The sequence below is a fragment of the Heterodontus francisci genome, chromosome 26 (genome assembly GCF_036365525.1).
Source record: "Heterodontus francisci isolate sHetFra1 chromosome 26, sHetFra1.hap1, whole genome shotgun sequence".
Classification (NCBI taxonomy): Eukaryota; Metazoa; Chordata; class Chondrichthyes; order Heterodontiformes; family Heterodontidae; genus Heterodontus; species Heterodontus francisci.
In genome coordinates this window covers 20,260,376-20,280,594 of record NC_090396.1, presented here as the reverse complement: position 1 = coordinate 20,280,594, position 20,219 = coordinate 20,260,376, and the positions used below count along the sequence as shown (strand labels likewise).

Below are 20,219 nucleotides of genomic sequence, written 5' to 3'. Positions count from 1 at the left end.
AACTATTGAAATATGAAAAGACATTGGTTTAGAAGTTTAGTCGCGCGGTGCCTGTTGTTGATGGCCTCCTAAAGCTCCAATATGACAGCTAGGAAGGACATGCACATTATGAACCACGAGTGCTCTGCCCGTCATGTTGGATAGAGCCAAAAAAATCAGTGTGCAGTGCCAACCCCTGAAATGTGTGTTAGCCTTTGCATATGCAAATAACTGTAACATTGGTTTGCTGTACTGCTGCCAACATTGGCTGCACTCAAAAAAAACAGGCCGACATGCAGCCTAATGTTTGGGGTCATTAAAAGGGCCAACTGCTGTTAGGCTGCAACCAACAAGGTAAGTTTTAAAAATATAATTAACTACATGTGGAGCTGGGAAGAGCAGGAATGCTCCTCCGGAGCCAAAATTAAAAGAAAACTCCCTCCCACCACTCCCCAGCCACTGTTACTTCTCTTCCCTTCCACTCCAGCCACTCCCAGGCCTCTAATTGTCACCCCGTGACTGATCATCCCTCTCCCTGTCACCGATTGCGCCCCCACCACCATTTGCCACCTCCGCTGCCACTGATTAGCCACCCTCCCCTCTCAACCTCTATCTCACTATCCACCATCTTCCCCACTACATCCAAGCCTTCTGCCCACCCTGCCTCCCTTCAATTGCCCACCCTTCCTGGCCTGACCGCCCTGTTCTGACCAGGTGAGAAAGGTGTCTAGGGGTCTTTTACTGTCTTCACCTGGTCTTATCGTAACAGGGTTTAATTTTTAAACACACTGTGTTTTGAGCTCCCCCTTTGGTGAATCCTTGTTCACCACTTTCCAATTATAAGGCAAAGAAATGAGCATGAACAGGCTTTCTTGGAAAGAAAAGTGAAATTTATTAAACCTTAAACTTAAACTCTAATATGGTTAACATTTACAGATATACGACACGCCCAGGCCAGCATGCACATGCGGTACACACATGCAAATAGGGACAGAAAAGAGCAGAGGAAAAATAAAATGGAGAGGTTTGAGGCAATATCTGAAGAGTTTCTTGTTTACTGTGCTTCAAGTTCACTGTAGTCCTTTTGCTTTTTGTTGGGGCCCAGTATTCTTCTTAAACCTTTTCTCTCTTGGGGATCATGTGACTTCAATGGTTTCCAAAGCTGGTGAGAGCGAGATAAGAGCAAACAGGAGAGAGGTCTTTTCCAGTCCAGGAGCAAACAGCTTTCTGATTTCAAATTCCTTGTTGGAAGGTCAAATTCAAAAAACTCCAACAGTCAGTTAGTCATGTGACTAAACTGGCCTGACCACGTCTGTTTGTGTATTCGGCCATCTTAGTAGTTAACCTGGAATGCTTCACTGTCTGGTAATCAAAAGTCCATTGTGGATTAAATTGGAGCAGGGAGCAGAAGTACTGTCTGTTGATATGCTGATGTCTCTCTCCAGCCAAGATCTACAATTGTTTTTTTAAAGCAACTTCTTTCTTCACGAACACAGTGGCGCAGTGGTTAGCACCGCAGCCTCACAGCTCCAGCGACCCGGGTTCAATTCTGGGGCCTGCCTGTGTGGAGTTTGTAAGTTCTCCCTGTGTCTGCGTGGGTTTTCGCCGGGTACTCCGGTTTCCTCCCACCACCAAAGACTTGCAGGTTGATAGGTAAATTGGCCATTATAAATTGCCCCTAGTATAGGTAGGTGGTAGGGGAATAACAGGTGGGGATGTGGTAGGAATATGGGATTAGTGTAGGATTAGTATAAATGGGTGGTTGATGGTCGGCACAGATTCGGTGGGCCGAATGGCCTGTTTCAGTGCTGTATCTCTAAATAAAAATAAATAAATAAAAAATTAATTTTCCTTATTCTTGTCAGGTGGGGAGGGGGCTTGCCTGACAGCCCTCACTTACTTAAGGGCTGCTGCTAGTGTCGCAGTGGCCCGATCCTCAATTGCACTTTGCCAGCAGTTCTCTGCAGCTTGCCGGTTCCATGGAAAAGAGGCCCAATATCAGGGGTGCTTTGGGCCTCACCATGCTGGTGCAGGGATTGCATCCTGTATCACAAGGTTCCACAAATATCAACAAATGCCAGTTAATTAAGCACAACTCTTTGACCAGGCTTTCAGGACTCCTCCCAACTTTCTCACAAAGACTTGTCATCCACTTCCTATTTGTCCTCTGTAAATAATCTTGAGATGTTTGAGGTGCTATGGAAATATAGGTTGTTAATTGTGTGACCTCTCTATTTTGATCTCACAGCGTGGAAGACAGGAATGATAGCGATACTTTGAAGAGTTGCTGTAGCCCCACGTGTGCAAAGGTAGAAGAACATCAGGAACCTGGGAGCAAGACGGAGAAAGGGCAAAATGACCAGCCACCCCCTACTTTGAGTGAAACTGAGCTGAACTCCAGTATAGAGCTGCACATTCTCCAGCACAGATCCAGGGCTAACTTTACTGATGAAGCTTCCAATGTGGTTAAAGAAGCTGAGTGTTATCTGTAAACTCTGACAGACACCCTGCGTCGACTGCCGTTGGGGCTTCTATGCCATGCAGCATCTATCCATTCTCCTATCAGTCTGTAGGGAACTTTACTATGGAGGGATGACGGTGCCTATCATAGATAAACCTAAAGGTTTTGAGGTGGCAAGAATCATTGGTGCTTTGATACTGGTATCATTTGCTCAGACAGAACGTGGGTTGATGAACAATTGATGTTGAGGGCTTTCTAAAGTTCCTCTTTCAGCCAATGTGGTTGTACTCCACTATGTTTACTCAGTCTTCTTCCCCTTCTCTTAAACTTGTGACCAAGAGGTTCAAATGCTTTATAATAGATGCCTAGGAGTAAATTACAGGTTGGGATCTAATCGTGGAGTTCAAATGGCTGATGTAGAAGATAATGGATAGCCAAAATGGGTTTCTGGCTGGAATCTAATCTTGGCCTTCAAGTGGTTTATAAGTAAAATAATATATACCTGGGAGTCATTGAGGGATTGTTCGGTGCATTCAGGGAATAAAGAATACAAGATTCCTCAGAAGGATGGCATTACTGACTATGTTGGCGTAAAAGATGTCCACTTTGTGACTAACATAAAGATTGAAACTTCTACCTGTTGATGTGACATTGAAATATATATATATATATAAAAAAATCTAATAAATCTCTATTCAGATCTGTGCCTTTGTTTATGATGAGCATCTTGGAAATTACAGCACCTAAGGAAGCGACTCAGCCCTTTGCACTCGTGGCAGTTCTAGCTCTCCAAGGACCACAGGCTCAAGCTCAGAAGAAGGACAGCTTAGGTTTATTTTATTTATTTAGAGATACAGCACTGAAACAGGCCCTTCAGCCCACTGAGTCTGTGCTGACCAACAACCACCCATTTATACCAACCCTACAGTAATCCCATATTTCCTACCACCTACCTACACTAGCGGCAATTTACAACAGCCAATTTACCTATCACCTGCAAGTCTTTGGCTGTGAGAGGAAATTGAAGCACCCGGCGAAAACCCACGCTGTCACAGGGAGAACTTGCAAACTCCGCACAGGCAGTACCTAGAATCGAACCCGGGTCCCTAGAGCTGTGAGGCTGTGGTGTTAACCACTGCGCCACTAGAGAGTGGTGAATGCTTTGAACCACTCATACCCAAGCAGGCTGTAGGGGCTGATAGAGTGGGCAGATTTGAGGGAGAGATTTACGGGAGTGGATGACAGGGATTGTTTTTTTTCTGACCTCCCACATAGACTACAAAGTCTATTCTGCTTCTTGTGTTCCAATCCAATCTCCCTGCCCTTTCCCATGCCTCTTATATTCAAATACTTATCTAAATCTCTTTTAAATGGTGTTATAGTCTGCCACAGTAGGTATGTGTGGAAAAGCATTCTGTCGTGAGTGTAACATCTCATTTCCTTACAGTGTGGAATGAATTAGGTTATCACGCCTCTCAAATATTTTCATTCATGTCTCTCTTTGCTCTTTGTATTTTTCTCTCTGTAATTCCAGCCTCCTCCCACCCCAATCCATATTACACACCTTACTCTAACTGAATAGATTCAAGTCTGCATTCTTACACTTACACACTTGACCTTGCCCCTTATGTTGGAAGCATCTCATCATTATATAGCACATTTCCCTCTGGCTTGGTCAAGTTCTATGTTTTATGTGAATGGGATCTTGAGCATGAAATGATGTTCGACCATTTATAATGCAGCATGTTGCTGCATTGCTGCCTACCTTGGATCATGAAATACACCTTTGACGTTCGAATCAAGGGTTGCTTGGCAAAAAGGTGCAGTCACTGTTGTAAAGTAGGGAACATGGCAGCCAATTTTCACACAGCAAGGTCCCACAATCTGCAATGGCCAGATGATCTGTTTTACCCATCTGAGCCCCTGCGCCCTACTTCACACCCAGACCCTTCATTCTTCCACCCCCACTTCAAACACAGACACCTCACACACACACCCAACTTCAGAGAGTGGCACTTTATCATCCCTACTTCACACAGTCATTCTTCATCTGTGGGCTGAGACTTGCTTTTTATTCATTATAGGTGGACATCACTGGCAAGGCCAGCATTTTTTGCCCATCCCTAAGTGCCCATGAGAAGTTGGTGCTGAGCCGCTTTCTTGAGAAAAACAGTGTTGTTCACTGGACCATTTCAGAGGGCAGTTAAGAGTCAATCACATTGCTGTGGGTCTGGAGTCACATGTAGACCAGACTGGGTAAGAACAGCAGATTTTCTTCCCTCGCAGACATAGGCAAACGAGATAGGTTTGCGGAACAATTCAGTAGTTTCTTAGTCATCATTACTAGTACTGGCTTTTTAAAACTCTAAATTTATAGCGCGGTCAGATTATTTTCATTGGTCTAGGGGGTGGGGGAAGAGGTAAAGTTTAAGGTTGATGAACTTTGGGGGCGGAGGGGAAGGTCAGCAGCACAAGGTAAGTATTTTGGTGGGGGGAGAGAGCAAGGAATAAATTGTATGGCTATTGGGGGAGTGGGAGAGGGGCTAGAAAGATATAATTTTTAAAAGTCAATTTTACTTCACTCTTTAAATATTTGAACTAAATGGAAGGGCTCAAAGCCCTTTAAAAATGGCGACTGCGCCTGTGCAATAGTGCCTGATGCTAATGCCAGGGAAGGACTGCCCGCCCCCTCCACGTCATCAAGATTGGCAGCGAGCTTATAAAATCCAGCCATGAGTAGGCATAAATGGGGCATTTTCTGGTTGGCAAGATGTAACGAATGTTGTGCTGCAGGGATCCGTGCTGGGGCCTCAACTTTTTACAATTTATATAAATGACTTCGATGAAGGGACTGAAGGTATGGTTTCTAAATCTGCTGATGACACAAAGATAGGTAGGAAAGTAAGTTGTGAAGAGGACATAAGGAGGCTACAATCGGATATAGATAGGTTAAGTGAGTGGGCAAAGATCTGGCAAATGGAGTAAAATGTGGCAAAAGGTGAAATTGTCCATTTTGGCAGGAAGAATAAAAAAGCATATTATCGAAATGGTGAGGGATTGCACAGCACTGAGGTGCAGAGGGATCTAGGGTTCCTAGTGCAAAAGGTTAGAATGCAGGTTCATGTAATTAGGAAAGCTAATAGAATATTATCATTTATTGCAAGAGGAATTGAATACAAAAGTAAGGAGGTTTTGCTTCAGTTATACAGGACATTGGTGAGACCACATCTGGAGTACTGTGTACAGTATTGGTCTCCTTATTTAAGGATGGATGTAAATGCATTGGAAGCAGTTCAGAGAAGGTTTCCTAGGCTAATACCTGGAATGGGTGACCTGTCTTGTGTGGAAAGGATGGACAGGCTAGGCTTGTATCCTTTTTTCCCTTTTTTTTGTTCTTTCATGGGATGTGGGCATCGCTGGCAAGGCCAGCATTTGTTGCCCATCCCTAATTTCCCTGGAACTGAATTTAACTGTCATTTCAGTGGGCAGTTAAGAGTTAACCACATTGCTGTGGGTCTGGTAAGGCCAGACCAGGTAAGGACAACAGATTTCCTTCCCTAAAGAACATTAGTGAACCAGATGGGTTTTTACGACAATCGATGATAGTTTCATGGCACCATTACTGAGACTAGCTTTCAATTCCAGATTTTTATTAATTAATTGAATTTATTACTTAATTGAATTTAAATCTGTTGGAGTTTGGAAGAGTAAGAGGCGACTTGATTGAAACATATAAGGTCCTGAGGGGACTTGACAGGGTGGATGTGGAAAGGATGTTTCCCCTTGTGGGAGAATCTGGAACTAGGGGTTACCGTTTAAAATAAGGATCGCCCATTTAAGACAGAGGTGAGAGAAATTTTTTTCTCTTACAGGGTCGTGACTCTTTGGAACTCTCTTCCTCAAAAGGCAGTGGAAGCAGAGTCTTTAAATATTTTTAAGGCAGAGGTAGATAGATTATTGCTAAGAAATGGGGTGGAAGGTTATCAGAGCTAGGCGGGAATGTGGAGTTGAGGTTACAATCAGATCAGCCATGATCTTATTGAATGGTGGAGCAGGCTCGAGGGGCTATGACCAACTCCTGCTCCTAATTCGTATGTTCATATGGATGTATGTTGTGGGATTGGATGAGGTGGAGGCAGCCTGCTTGCTTGTCTCTGCCTGTAGCTGAGATGCACGCGGCCATCGTCATCATTGTGGAGGTGCTCTCACTGGCACCTCCAGTTGCTGTTGCACCTGCATCATTGGAGGGGCAGCCTCCGTCAGTGGACCCTGCTGCACAGTTGGTCCCTTCGTCAAAGGGGCCAAGGAGCCTGATGATGATGATGACGGTGCCACATGAGGGGTGGCACCCTTATCCTCCTTGGAGGCTGCCTCAACCCATGGCTGGCGGTCCGGATGGTCAAAGGGGAGCATCAACTGGGGCACAACTGGCATTCCCTCCAAACATCTCCACTGACTGGTCCACATTACAAAGCGTGGTATGCATTCTGTGAACGTCAGTGCTCAGTTACTGCACGCACTCAGAGTGTTGTTGCAAATGGCTCTCCATGCGGCCACTCTCTCAATGGAGGAGCTCATGCGTCCAAAGCCATGAGCCATGGTGGTGCATGTGATCGGAAAAGACCCCTCCATTCTCAGCCCATGACTGCACACTGCCTCAGGGAACTCCGACATGTGGGAGTACATCTGCTGCTGCTGATCTAAGTAAAGGGTGCACTTGTAAGGTGTGACAGTGATTGCTCAGAGGTCAGTTCTGGCAGTTCTTGGCCCAGTGCAGGCATAGAAATCTGTCCTTCAACCTCAACGTTTGAACCTTCGGGAGACACAAGAAGAGATGATGAGAACTAGTCTTGGAGAGCAGAAGCCCCTGCCGTGCCGAGATTTCCCAATGAGCCTTTGGCATCCTGTCAGGTGGGCATCTCCCTAACGTACACATTCCAGTTTCTATTCACCTTCTCCACCGCAGATACACATCCCGCCTTTCCCGCTCCCCGGAGATCTCCAATTCTCCTCTATCATGGCAGTAACCATGTGCAGGATGAGAATCCCTCCTCCGGTCTGTGTCCTTTCGGGGGCATTATGTGCCTGTTTCTCCTGCAAGGACAAAAGAGAGTGAGATAAAGCACTGCTGGCCCCTATGGCCAATGCCAGCGACCCATTTTCATCAGAAGCTGCATGTATCAGTGCTGGCAAGTTCTCAGCAGCACTGTGGCTCTGAGCCTTGTTAAGGGGTAAGCACCTTGGACACACATTCCTCCCATGTTCAGGAGCAGCATGCGCCCTAAGACTCCTCAGCTGGGGAGTCCGCCCAGAGGCCTGTCATCAGGGTCTGGAATTGCACTCACCTTGCCAGAGTGAAGAAAGTCGTTGAACCTTTTCCAGTACTGGACCCAATTCCTGCCGGTCGCATTCTGTCTGTTCACGTTCTCAGCCACCACTATGCATGCATAATGAAAGCAAAATATTGTGGATGCGGGAAACCTGAAATCAAAACAGAAAGTGCTGGAAATACTCAGCAGGTCTGACAGCATCTATGGAGAGAGAAACAGTTAACATTTCAAGTCTGTGACCTTTCATCAGAACTGACAAAATTGGGCATGAGAGCAGGGTGATCAATTTCTATCCTTGGCCTGCTGTAGTGTTCCAGTGCACATCAGCGCAAGCTTGAGGAACAAGGCCTCATCTTCTGATTAGGCACTCTACAGCCTTCCAAACTCAACATTCAATTCAACAATTTCAGAGCATGACTGGCCTTTTTTATTTTATTTTATTTTATTTTTTAACCATGTGCCTGCCTTAAACTTGGTTTTTCATGTTTGTGCATTTGGACAGAGTTGTTCATTATTCTGCCACTAACACTTCCTCTGGACTGATGCTTTGTCTTTCATCACAACCACTAACACTCCCTTTGCCTTTGTCCCATGACATCTTTGTCATTTAATCTCTCTTGCCCTTTGCCCTATCACGCACCTTCCCTTTGTTCTCTAGCCCCACCACTTCACTTGCTTAAAACCTATTACATTTTGTTACGAGTGGTTCCATTTTTTTGTGTTAAATTATGAGGATTTGTGAGTTAAAACTGAAAAAAGATCCCATAGATGCTGGAACTTGGTGTTTTAAAAAAAAGTCATCAGAAGTTCTCATGGACTGAGCTTGAAAACAGACTGTTACTAGAAAAATCAAGCAGTGCTAAAAACAAGCCCGTATTGGAAGACACCTGTCTTCAAATAATTACCCAATAGGGTTTTTTTTGACTTGGGGAAAGATGTTTACAAAGAAGTGACAGGTCAAGATTTATCAGGGTCAGGAGACTTGATTCTTGTGACATTGTTTTTGGTTTCACTTTGGACAGTGAGCTGGGGTATGGACTGTGTTACAAAAGACAGTTGGAGAAAACTTGACAAGAGAGCAAGCCCCAACTCAGTCTGTTCCAGCTCTTTGAAAAGGCTGCCAGTTTTCCATCTCTTGAGAAGCTGAGAAGCAGGTGTAAGAAACTGCCTGAAACCCCTGTTACTGCATTTTTCCTGGCAAGCCTATCAAACTGATCTTCAACATCACCTGGCAAGAACTGTTCTGGGAGGATTCCAGTGACGATCGTCTACACGTATTTGGGACACCAAACCAAAAAAGGACGTGCGACATCCCATATCTACACTTTTTCTTCAAGAATTAGCAAGTATTCGGCCAACATATTTTTTCTTTTTGTGTGGCACCACGGCTGGCTCTGTTGTTCAGCAGGGAAGGACAAAGCACAGAAGAGCAATAGTTATAGGGGACTCGATAGTCAGGGGCACAGATAGGCGCTTCTGTGGACGTGAATGAGACTCCAGGATGATATGTTGCCTCCCTGGTGCCAGGGTCAAGGATGTCTCTGAATGGGTAGGGGCATTCTGAAGGGGGAGGGTGAACAAGCAGAGGTTGTGGTACACATTGGTACTAACGACATAGGCAGGAACAGTGACGAGGTCCTGCAGGGGGAGTTCAGGGAGTAAGTTAAAAAACAGGACCTCTAGGGTTGTAATCTTGGGATTACTCCCTGTGCCATGTGCCAGTGAGGCTAGAAATAGGAAGATAGTGCAGCTAAACACATGGCTAAACAGTTGGTGCAGGAGGGAGGGTTTCAGATATCTGGATCATTGGGATCTCTTCCGGGACAGATGGGACCTGTACAAGAAGGACAGGTTGCACCTAATCTGGAGGGGCACAAATATCCTGGCTGCGAGGTTTCCTCGCGTCACTCGAGAGGGTTTAAACTAGTGTGGCAGGGGGGTGGGAACCAGAGCAGTAGGTCAGCAGGTGAAATAACTGAGGGGGAACTAGTGAATAAGGCCAGTAAGACTAAGAGGAAGAGCAGGCAGGGAGATGTTGCTGAGCACAGCCGGACTGGTGGTCTGAAGTGCAATTTTTTCAATGCAAGAAGATATGTAGACAGATTTTGGAAAGATGTAAAAGCAACAGGATTGTTGTGGGGGGTGATTTTAACTTCCCCTATATTGACTGGGACTCACTTAGTGCTAGGGGCTTAGGACAGAATTTGTATGTAGATAGTCCAACTAGGGAAGGGGTCATACTGGACCTGGTATTGGGGAATGAGTCCAGCAAGGTGGTTGAAGTTTCAGTTGGGGTGCATTTCGGGAACAGTGACCATAATTCTGTAAGTTTTAAGGTACTTGTGGATAAGGATAAGAGTAATCCTCGGGTGAAGGTGCTAAATTGGGGGAAGGCTAATTATAACAATATTAGGCAGGAACTGAAGAATTTAGATTGGGGGCGGCTGTTTGAGGGTAAATCAACATCTGACATGTGGGAGTCTTTCAAACGTCAGTTGATAAGAATCCAGGACCAGCATGTTCCTGTGAGGATGAAGGATAAGTTTGGCAAGTTTCGGGAAGCTTGGATAACGAGGGATATTGTGAGCCTAGTCAAAAAGAAAAAGGAAGCATTTGTAAGGGCTGGAAGGCTGGGAACAGATGAAGCACTTGAAGAATATAAAGACAGTAGGAAGGAACTTAAGCAAGGAGTCAGGAGGGCTAAAAGTTCAGTTCAGTTCAGAGATACAGCACTGAAACAGGCCCTTCGGCCCACTGAGTCTGTGCCGACCATCAACCATCCATTTATACTAATCCTACACTAATTCCTACCACATCCCCACCTATCCCTATATTTCCCTACCACCTACCTATACTAGGGGCAACTTATAATGGCCAATTTACCTACCAACCTGCAAGTCTTTGGCATGTGGGAGGAAACCAGAGCACCCGGAGGAAACCCACACAGACACAGGGAGAACTTGCAAACTCCACACAGGCAGTACCCAGAATTGAACCCGGGTCGCTGGAGCTGTGAGGCTGCGGTGCTAACCACTGCGCCACTGTGAAAAGTAATTGGCAAACAGGATTGAGGAGAATCCCAAGGCTTTTTATACGCATATAAAGAGCAAGAGGGTAGCCAGGGAAAGGGTTGGCCCACTCAAGGACAGAGGAGGGAATCTATGCATGGAGCCAGAGGAAATGGGCGAGGTACTAACTGAGTACTTTGCATCAGTATTCACCTAAGAGAAGGACTTGGTGGATGATGAGTCTAGCGAAGGGTTTGTAGATAGTCTGGGTCATGTCGATATCAAAAAGGAGGAGTTGTTGGGTGTTTTGAAAAACATTAAGGTAGATAAGTCCCCAGGGCTTGATGGGATCTACCCCGCAATACTGAGGGAGAAATTGCTGGGGCCTTGACAGAAATCCTTGCATTCTCATTGACTACAGGTGAGGTCCCAAAGGACTGGAGAATAGCCAATGTTGTTCCTTTGTTTAAGAAGGGTAGCAAGGATAATCCAGGAAATTACAGGCCGTTCAGCCTTACGTCAATGGTAGGGAAATTATTGGAGAGGATTCTTCGGGACAGGATTTACTCCCATTTGGATTCAAGTGGACTTATTAGCGAGAGGCAGCATAGTTTTGTGAAGGGGAGGTCGTGTCTCACTAACTTGATCGAGTTTTTTGAGGAAGTGACGAAGATGATTGATGAAGGAAGGGCAGTGGATGTTGTCTACATGGACTTCAGTAAAGCCTTTGACAAGGTCCCTCATGGCAGACTGGTACAAAAGGTGAAGTCACACGGGATCAGAGGTGAGCTGGCAAGATGGATACAGAACTGGCTCGAAGACAGAGGGTAGCAGTGGAAGGGTGCTTTTCTGAATGAAGGGCTGTGACCAGTGGTGTTCCGCAGGGATTAGTGCTGGGACCTTTCCTGTTTGTAGTATATATAAATGATTTGGAGGAAAATGTAGTTGGTCTGATTAGTAAGTTTGCGGACGAAACAAAGGTTGGTGGAGTTGCGGACAGTGATGAGGATTGTCAAAGGATACAGCAGGATATAGATCGGTTGGAGACTTGGGCGGAGAAATGGCAGATGGAGTTTAATCCGGACAAATGTGAGGTAATGCATTTTGGAAGTATACAGTAAATGGCAGAACCCTTAGGAGTATTGACAGGCAGAGAGATCTGGGCGTACAGGTCCACAGATCACTGAAAGTGGCAACACAGGTGGATAAGTCAAGAAGGCATACGGCATGCTTGCCTTTATCGGTCGGGGCATTGAGTATAAAAATTGGCAAGTCATGCTGCAGCTGTACAGAATCTTAGTTAGGCCACACTTGGAATATTGCGTACAATTCTGGTCGTCCCACTACCAGAAGGATGTGGAGACTTCGGAAAGGGTACAGAAGAGGTTTACCTGGATGTTGCCTGGTCTGGAGGGTATTAGCTATGAGGAGAGGTTGGATAAACTTGGATTGTTTTCACTGGAACGACGGAGGTGGAGGGGTGACAGGATAGAGGTTTACAAAGTTATGAGTGGCATCGACAGAGTGGATAATCAGAAGCTTTTTCCCAGGGTGGAAGAGTCAGTTACTAGGGGACATAGGTTTAAGGTGAGAGGGGCAAAGTTTAGAGGGGATGTGCGAGGCAAGTTTTTTACACAGAGGGTGGTGAGTGCCTGGAACTTGCTGCCGGGGGAGGTGGTGGAAGCAGGTACGATAGTGACGTTTAAGAGGCATCTTGACAAATACATGAATAGGATGGGAATAGAGGGATACGGACCCCGGAGGTGCAGAAGGTTTTAGTTTAAACAGGTATCATGATCGGCGCAGGCTTGGAGGGCCGAATGGCCTGTTCCTGTGCTGTTCTATTCTTTGTTCTTCGTAATAATGCTCTAAAGAGCAAATCTCTTTATTTTTTCGGTTAACCAGTGTATGTATGTGTGTGTCTCTGAGGGGCTAAGGTGAAAAGGGAACTTTCATATTTCAATCTGTGCGTTAATGCTTTGCTTCATTACTGGATAAGTCTTGTTTTTATAATAAACTGATAATTTTGTTGTTTATTAAAGAAAGCTGGTTGGTGTGTTTCATTCTTGGATAAAAATAGAGTCTGTGATTGACTGTATTGGTAACTGGGAGAAAATTTAAATATATGTTGTGACCTGTGGAGAAGTGGAACGAGAAAAATAGTGCACTCCACACGCCTTGGTCATAACATATAATTGGGGGTTTGTCTGGGATAACCTAACGACTACGATGTGCAATTGTCAGTGAGGTAATAATAAATGAAATAAAGAAAAGAAAACTAAGGTAGGGTGGTCAGGGGAGTGCCAAGCATCTTTTGAGAGGGGAAAAGCCATTTTTATTACTCAACCAGTGTTGGCTGCTCCAAATTTCATTCAGCCCTTCAAGGTAACAATTCATGCTAGTGCAGTCGGTGCAGTCTTGTTACAAGCCAATGAATCAGGTACAGAAAGGCCAGTGGGATACTTTTTCAAAAAGCTAAATCAACATCATAAATGATATTCAACAGTGGAAAAAGAAACCCTAGGTTTATTATTGTCTCTTTTGAGGTCTATGTCCACCACAGCTACAGAGAAACACTGGTATATACTGATCATCTGCCCCTAGCCTTTGTGGAAAAATTGAAAAAAAAGCAGAATGCCAGACTAGTCCGATAGAAAGTTTACGATTGCAACTTTATCACTTAAAGATTATTCACATTGCGGGCAAAAATAATGTAATTGCAGATGCTTTATCTAGAATCTAACTTTGTTTTGAGTTATCTGAGTGCAAAGATGGTACAAAGCAGAATTGTATTACCTACAGGTAAAGACTGAATGAGTATGAGTGTGAAAATGTGTTTTTTTAAAAATGTCATCTATTTTTTCCCCTCACTTTGTAATGAAATGGATTTAAAATGGTGTTTCATTCCTCCAAGGGTGGAGGTGTTATGAGTGCATCCTTTATTTTGGGTAAATTATGAGGATTTGTGAGTTGAAACAAAAAAAAAATCCCAGAGATGCTGGAACTTCGTATTTTTTAGAAAAGGTCCTCAGAAGGTCTTTTGCAATGAGCTTGAAAACAAGCAGTTACTGGAAGAATCAAGCAGTCGAGCATGGCTACCCAACCCAAACCCAATGGGACCCGACGACATGTGTCGGGTTTGGGTCAGTTCGGGTCACACTTCCGTGTCCTGCATTCGGGCTCAGGTCGGGTCGGGCCGGGTCAGATACATTCTATCACCACCTCCGGTGTGTGGCTCCAATCTTAATGTACTTTTTAAACAACCTTTCAAGTCCATTTACAGTTTTTGTTGCTTATCTGCACAAGCTTAAAAAGCGAAAAACGGAAGCTAGATTAACTGAACATTCCTGTGGTCGGGTCAGGTCGGGTTGGGTCGGGTGCGGGAAAAAATGAAAGTACTCAGGCCGGGTCGGGCTCGGGTCGGATGTGGTTCTGTCGGGCTCGAGTCGGGTTTCATTTGCAGACCTGAGCCGGCCTTTATCAAGCAGTGCTAAAAACAAGCCCTTACTGAAATGCACCTGTCTTCAAATAATTACCCAGCAGGGGGTTTTTTGACTTGGGAAAAGATGCTTACAAAGAAGTGACAGGTCAAGATTTATTGGGGTCAGGAGGCTTGCTTCTTGTGACATTGCTTTTGGTTTCACTTTGGACTGTGAGCTGGGGGTGTGGACAGTGTTACAAAAGACAGTTGGAGAAAACTTGCCAAGAGAAGAAATCTCAAGTCAGCTCTTTGAAATGCCTGCCAGTTTTCCAACCCTTGAGAAGCTGAGAAGCAAGTGTAAGAAACTACCTGAAACCCTGGGGAGGTGGTGGCATAGTGGTGATGTCACTGGACTGGTAATACAGAGTAAAGGCCTGCTCAGGTCGGGAAAAAGAACCTGACCCGAACCCGACCAATCCACAGCGCACCCGAGCCCAACCCAGCCCGAGTCCCTCCAACTTCGCCCTGAGCCCGACCCGAGCCCGACCCGACCATTCCTTTACTTACCTTCTGACTGGGAACCTCCATGAACCTTCACACCATAGTGACATCACTCGCTCACTGTGCAGACTCAGTTTCGTCCCGGACTCCCAGCTCAGGTAAGTTTTTTTAAAAATACTTACTGGCAGAGCACTTAGCGTGTGTGTCCAGCCCGACCTGACCCGAGCACGACCCGGACTCGGCCTGACCCGACCCGAGCCCGAATGCCGGACTCGGAAGAGGGGCTCGACCTGACCTGATCGTGACACATGTTGTCGGGACCCGTCGGGTCCGGGTCAGGAAGCAAGCCTTTAATCCAGAGGCCCAGGCTAGTGCTCTGGGGACATGGATTCAAATTCCTCCACGACAGATGGTGAAATTTGAATTCAATTGATAAATCTGGAAACTAATAAACCTATTTGGCTCACTAATGCCCTTTAGGGAAGGAAATCTGCCATCCTTACCTGGTCTGGCCTACATGTGACTCCAGACCTACAGCAGTGTGGTCGACTCTGAAATGGCCTAGCAAGCCACTCAGTTCAAGGGCAATTAGGGATGGGCAATGAATACTGGCCTAGCCAGCGGAACCCATATCCCATGAATGAATAAAACAACCTTGTTGCTGCATTTTTCCAGGAAAGCCTGCCAAACTGATCTTCAACATCGCCTGACAGGAATTGTTCTCGGAAGATTCTAGTCACAGTCATCTACACGTATTTGGGATGCCAAAACAAAAAAGGGCATCTGACATCTTTTCATATCTTCTCTTTTTCTTCAAGAATTAGCAAGTATTCAGTCAACATATTTTTTTCCATTTTTTTTGCACTAGAGAATAAATCTCGTTATTTTTCCCATTAAGTGGTTTATGTATTTGTGTGTGTGCGTGTGTGTGTGTGTGTGTGTGTGTGTGAGGGGTGAAGGTAATAAAGGAACTTTTATAGTTCAATCTGTGTGTTTATGCTTTGCTACATTACTGGTTAAGACTTGGTTTATAATAAACTGATAATTTTGTTGCTTATTAAAGAAACCTGGTTGGTGTGTTTCATTATGGGATAAAAATAGAGTCTGTGATTGACTATATCGGTAACTGGGAGAAAATTTAAATATATGTTGTGGAGAAGTGGGACTAGAAAAATAGTACACTCCTCCATCCTTGGTCATAACAATTTCTAACCTTTGCCAGTTCTGATGAAAGGTCACAGACTTGAAACGTTAACTGTGGTTCTCTATCCATGCATGCTTAGTTTGGGAGAGTAGTCTTCTCCTGCCACCCACTGGAAAGATGATCTCCCTCCTCTCGCTCACTCCCCTTCAAGGAGGTCCTCCAGGTTGACATCTGCAAAGTGAGGTGCAGCTCTGACTCAGGTTCCAGCCCTCTGCCTTTCCTGCTCCATGAGTAATACAGCAATTCAATCAGGGAAATGGCAGCCATAGCAATAGCTCCTGTGGTCTGTTTAAATTGAGCTCACACTCTTTCAGTCCCAACTAACCTGCCCTCCAGCCACTTAACAGGCACCCCCATGAAAATCAAGGCCTGTGACTGCTTCCCCTCAGGGGCAGGATCAGGAAACAATCCTAGTTTAGATTTTGTGTGCAAGTCTCAGGAGTGGGACTATGACTTCATGACCTTCTGATTCAGAGGTGAGAGTGCTACCCACTGAGCAATGTCGATCATCATTGCTGGGCAGCCCTTGTGACTCAGGCTGTGTATTGTCAGGCTCTATATTGAGCAAGTGGAAATTGTGCCATCACAAATATGCAGGCTGTCACCCATAGCCAGGAGAGAGAAAGAGAAATTCTTGTGTGAGACATAAGGTAGCCTGCTTCCCACACTCCCACATGCTGGCACATGGCTTGAAATATAGAGGGATAGCCTGGCATCTTAACTCATTGTTTCCAATGACATTTCAACAGGTATGAAAAGAAATGTGAGAAAAGGTTATCAAACTCATCTATGATCACATATCAATTAGATGCTGCAAATTCATCCCATGGCCAGATTGATAGACATTTACAGTGTTCAACTATAAACATCATGGTGTTAGCCCTGGCTTAGTGGGTAACACTTTGTCTCTGAGTTAGAAGATTTTGGCTTCAAGCTTCACTCCACTTATGAGCACACAATCTAGGCTGGCACTTCAGTGCAGTATTGAGGGAGTGCTGCACTGTCAGACATGCTGTCTTTCAGATGAAACATTAAACTGAGCTCCTGTCTGCCCATTCAGGCAGGTGTAAAAGGTCTCATGGCACTATTTTGAAAAAAAGAGCAGGGGAGTTCTCCTGGTGTCTGGGCCAATATTTATCCCTCAACCAACATCATTAAAACAGATTAACAAGCCAATGTCTCATTGCTGTTTGTGGGAGCTTGCTATGCGCAAATTGGCTGCTGCGTTTTCTACATTGCAACAATGACTACACTTCACAAGTAATGTATTGGTTGTAAAGCACTTTGGGCTGTCCTGGGATCATGAATGTTTTTTTAAAATTTTTCTTAACTTTATTGGTCATTTAAATGCCCAAGATACATTTAGTCCAAATAACTGTCTTTAATTCTTCTCGATGATACACGCTGTATTCTGGGACTAGGTAAGTAATGGATTTGGAAGTTTCATTATGATTGTTGACAAGTAGAATTAGACTCTGAAGTAATGAAGTAATTGATTGAAACCCCTGTGATAGGACTTTGACTGAGACTCAGGGTAGTTTAGCTTTGTTCCTAACGGATTGTTCCACCTCTTTCTATGATGGGATATGTGTAAAACATTTACAAAAGATCCCTGTTTTACAGGGATTGATCACATCTTGAACAGAGGTGGTAGTCAGAATGCCCACCCTTGTCTGGAAATGGTGTCCATTTTTGGCTGATGGATCATGGATAGTTGTAAACCTGCAAGAATATAAATTGCCCAGGGGGTTTATGGCAGAGTTTCAATCTTGATTAGTTTCAAGTGCAGATGGTTGAAATTCTTATTGTGCAACAAGTGATAATAGCTCTGAGCTGATAAGATCAGACCACAGATAAGACTTGTTCTCATTCACTCATGCCTAAAATGGTGTAATATCTTTACTGCATTTAACCCTTATGGTGACTAGAGTGAAAATGAGCACAGGGGTAATAAGCAAAGACAGCGCTGAGGGGAGCCTCTGTAAATGGTGGGTTCGTGGTGCCTAGTTTAGATTGGGCCTGTCCCTCACTGTGTGCTGGTGGAAGTTAAAATTGGAAGTTAAGTGGGTGCCAGTACCAAATTGATATTCCTGAAAAAAAAAATGCCTTTAGCCCAGAACTTACAGTTTAGAGACTTGCTCTGAAGGTGAGATCAAGAGCTCAATGTATAGGGAATCTTAGGTGCTGAAGCATGTCCATCCATTCTGGGCACAGCTGCTTTATCCTATTCCCTGTATATCAAAATAGAGTCATAGAGTCATACAGCACAGAAACAGGCCCTTCAGCCCACCGTGTCCATGCTGACCATAATGCCTATCTATACTCATTCAAGTACCTGTCCAGATGCCTCTAAAATGTTGCTACTGTTCCTGCCTCCACCACCTCCTCTGGCAGCTCATTCCAGATACCCACTATTCTCTGTATGAAAAATTTACCCCTTTGATCCCCTTTAAACCTTCTCCCTCTCACCTTAAATCTATGCCCTCTAGTTTTAGTCACCCCTACTATGGGAGACAGACTCTGGCTATCTACCCTATCTATGCCTCTCATAATTTTATATAGCTCTATCATGTCCCCTCTCAGCCTCCTTCGCTCCAGGGAAAACAGACCCAGCCTATCCAACCTCTCTTTATAACTCAAGCCCTCCAAACCAGGCAACATCCTTGTGAGTCTTTTCTGCACCCTCTCTAGTTTAATCACATCTTTCCTGTAGTGCGGTGACCAGAACTGCACACAGTACTCCAAATGCGGCCTAACCAACGTTATGTACAACTGTAACGTGTCGTCCCAGCTCTTGTACTCAATGCCTTGGCCGATGAAGGCAAGCATGCCATACACCTTCTTCACCACCCTGGCTGTGTTGCCACTTTCAGGGAACTATGTACATGCACCCCAAGGTCTCTCTGCTCAACAACACACCCCAGGGCCCTGCCATATGTCCTGCCCAGGTTTAACTTCCCAAAATGCTTCACTTCGCACTTGTCTGCATTAAATTCCATTTGCCAATCCCTTGCCCACTTTCCCAGTTGATCTATATCCTGTTGTAACCTTAGACAACCTTCTTCACTGTCCACTATACCACCAATTTTGGTGTCATCTGCAAACTTACTAATCATGCCCCCTACATTCTCATCCTTGTCATTAATATATATGACAAACAACAGAGGGCCCAGCACCGATCCCTGCGGCACACCGCTGGTCACTGGCCTCCAATCTGAAAAACAACCCTCCACTACCACCTTCTATCACCAAGCCAATTTTGTATCCAATTGGCGAACTCAACCTGGATCCCATGTGTTCAAACCTCCTGGACCAGCCTACCATGCGGGACCTTGTCAAAGGCCTTGCTAAAGTCCATGTAGACAACGTCCATTGCCCTGCCCTCGTCAATCCTCTTGGTCACCTCCTCAAAAAACTCAATCAAATTCGTGAGACATGATTTCCCATGCACAAAACCAGCCTGACTATCCCTAATCAGACCTTGCCTTTCCAAATGCATATAAATCCTGTCTCTCAGAATCCCTTCCAATAACTTTCCCATCACTGATGTAAGGCTCACCGGCCTGTAGTTTCCCGGCTTATCCCTGCTGCCCTTCTTAAATAAAGGCACAACATTAGCTATCCTCCAGTCTTCCGGTACCTTACCCCTGGCTAACGATGATACAAAAATGTCTGCCAGGGCCCCAGCAATCTCCTCCCTTGCTTCCCATAGCATCCTAGGATACACCTGGTCAGGCCCTGGGGATTTATCCACCTTAATGTGCTTCAAAACCTCCAACACCTCCTCCTTTGTAATGTTGATATGCTCCAGGATATCACTGTTCCCTCCCTTGAACTCACTAGTTTCCATGACCTTCTCCACGGTAAATACAGATGAGAAGTATTCATTTAAGATCTCACCCATTTCCCATGGCTCCACACATAGATTGCCACACTGATCCTTAAGGGGACCTCCTCGCTCCCTAGCTACCCTTTTACTCTTAATATACTTATAGAATCTTTTAGGATTCTCCTTTCTATTATCTGCCAGCGAAATCTCACGGCCCCTTTTCGTCCTCCTAATTTCCTTCTTACGTGTACTCCTACATCCCTTATATTCCTTGAGGGACCCCCTGATCCCAGCTGCCTATAACTGACATATGCCTCCTTCTTTGTCCTGACCAGACCCTCAATATCCCTCGTCAACCAAGGTTCCCTAAACTTGCCAGCCTTGCCCTTTCATCTAACAGGAACATGCCGGCCCTGAACTCTTCCTATCTCACTTTTAAAAGCCTCCCATTTGCCAGATGTCCCTTTACCTGTAAACAGCCTCTCC

At 45.1% G+C, this 20,219-nt stretch overlaps 1 protein-coding gene across 3 annotated transcripts in view; it reads left to right on the top strand.

Annotated features, from left to right (window-relative positions):
* Positions 1–3,138, top strand: part of LOC137384537 (transient receptor potential cation channel subfamily V member 5-like) — a 53,527-nt gene extending 50,389 nt beyond the window's left edge. For all 3 annotated transcript variants that reach the window (XM_068058680.1, XM_068058679.1, XM_068058681.1), the window contains one exon: positions 2,228–3,138. In XM_068058680.1, coding sequence (XP_067914781.1) covers positions 2,228–2,471 — 244 coding nt within the window. In that variant the 3' untranslated portion in view covers positions 2,472–3,138. The remainder of the gene's footprint in view (positions 1–2,227) is intronic.
* Positions 3,139–20,219: the final 17,081 nt, after the last annotated feature.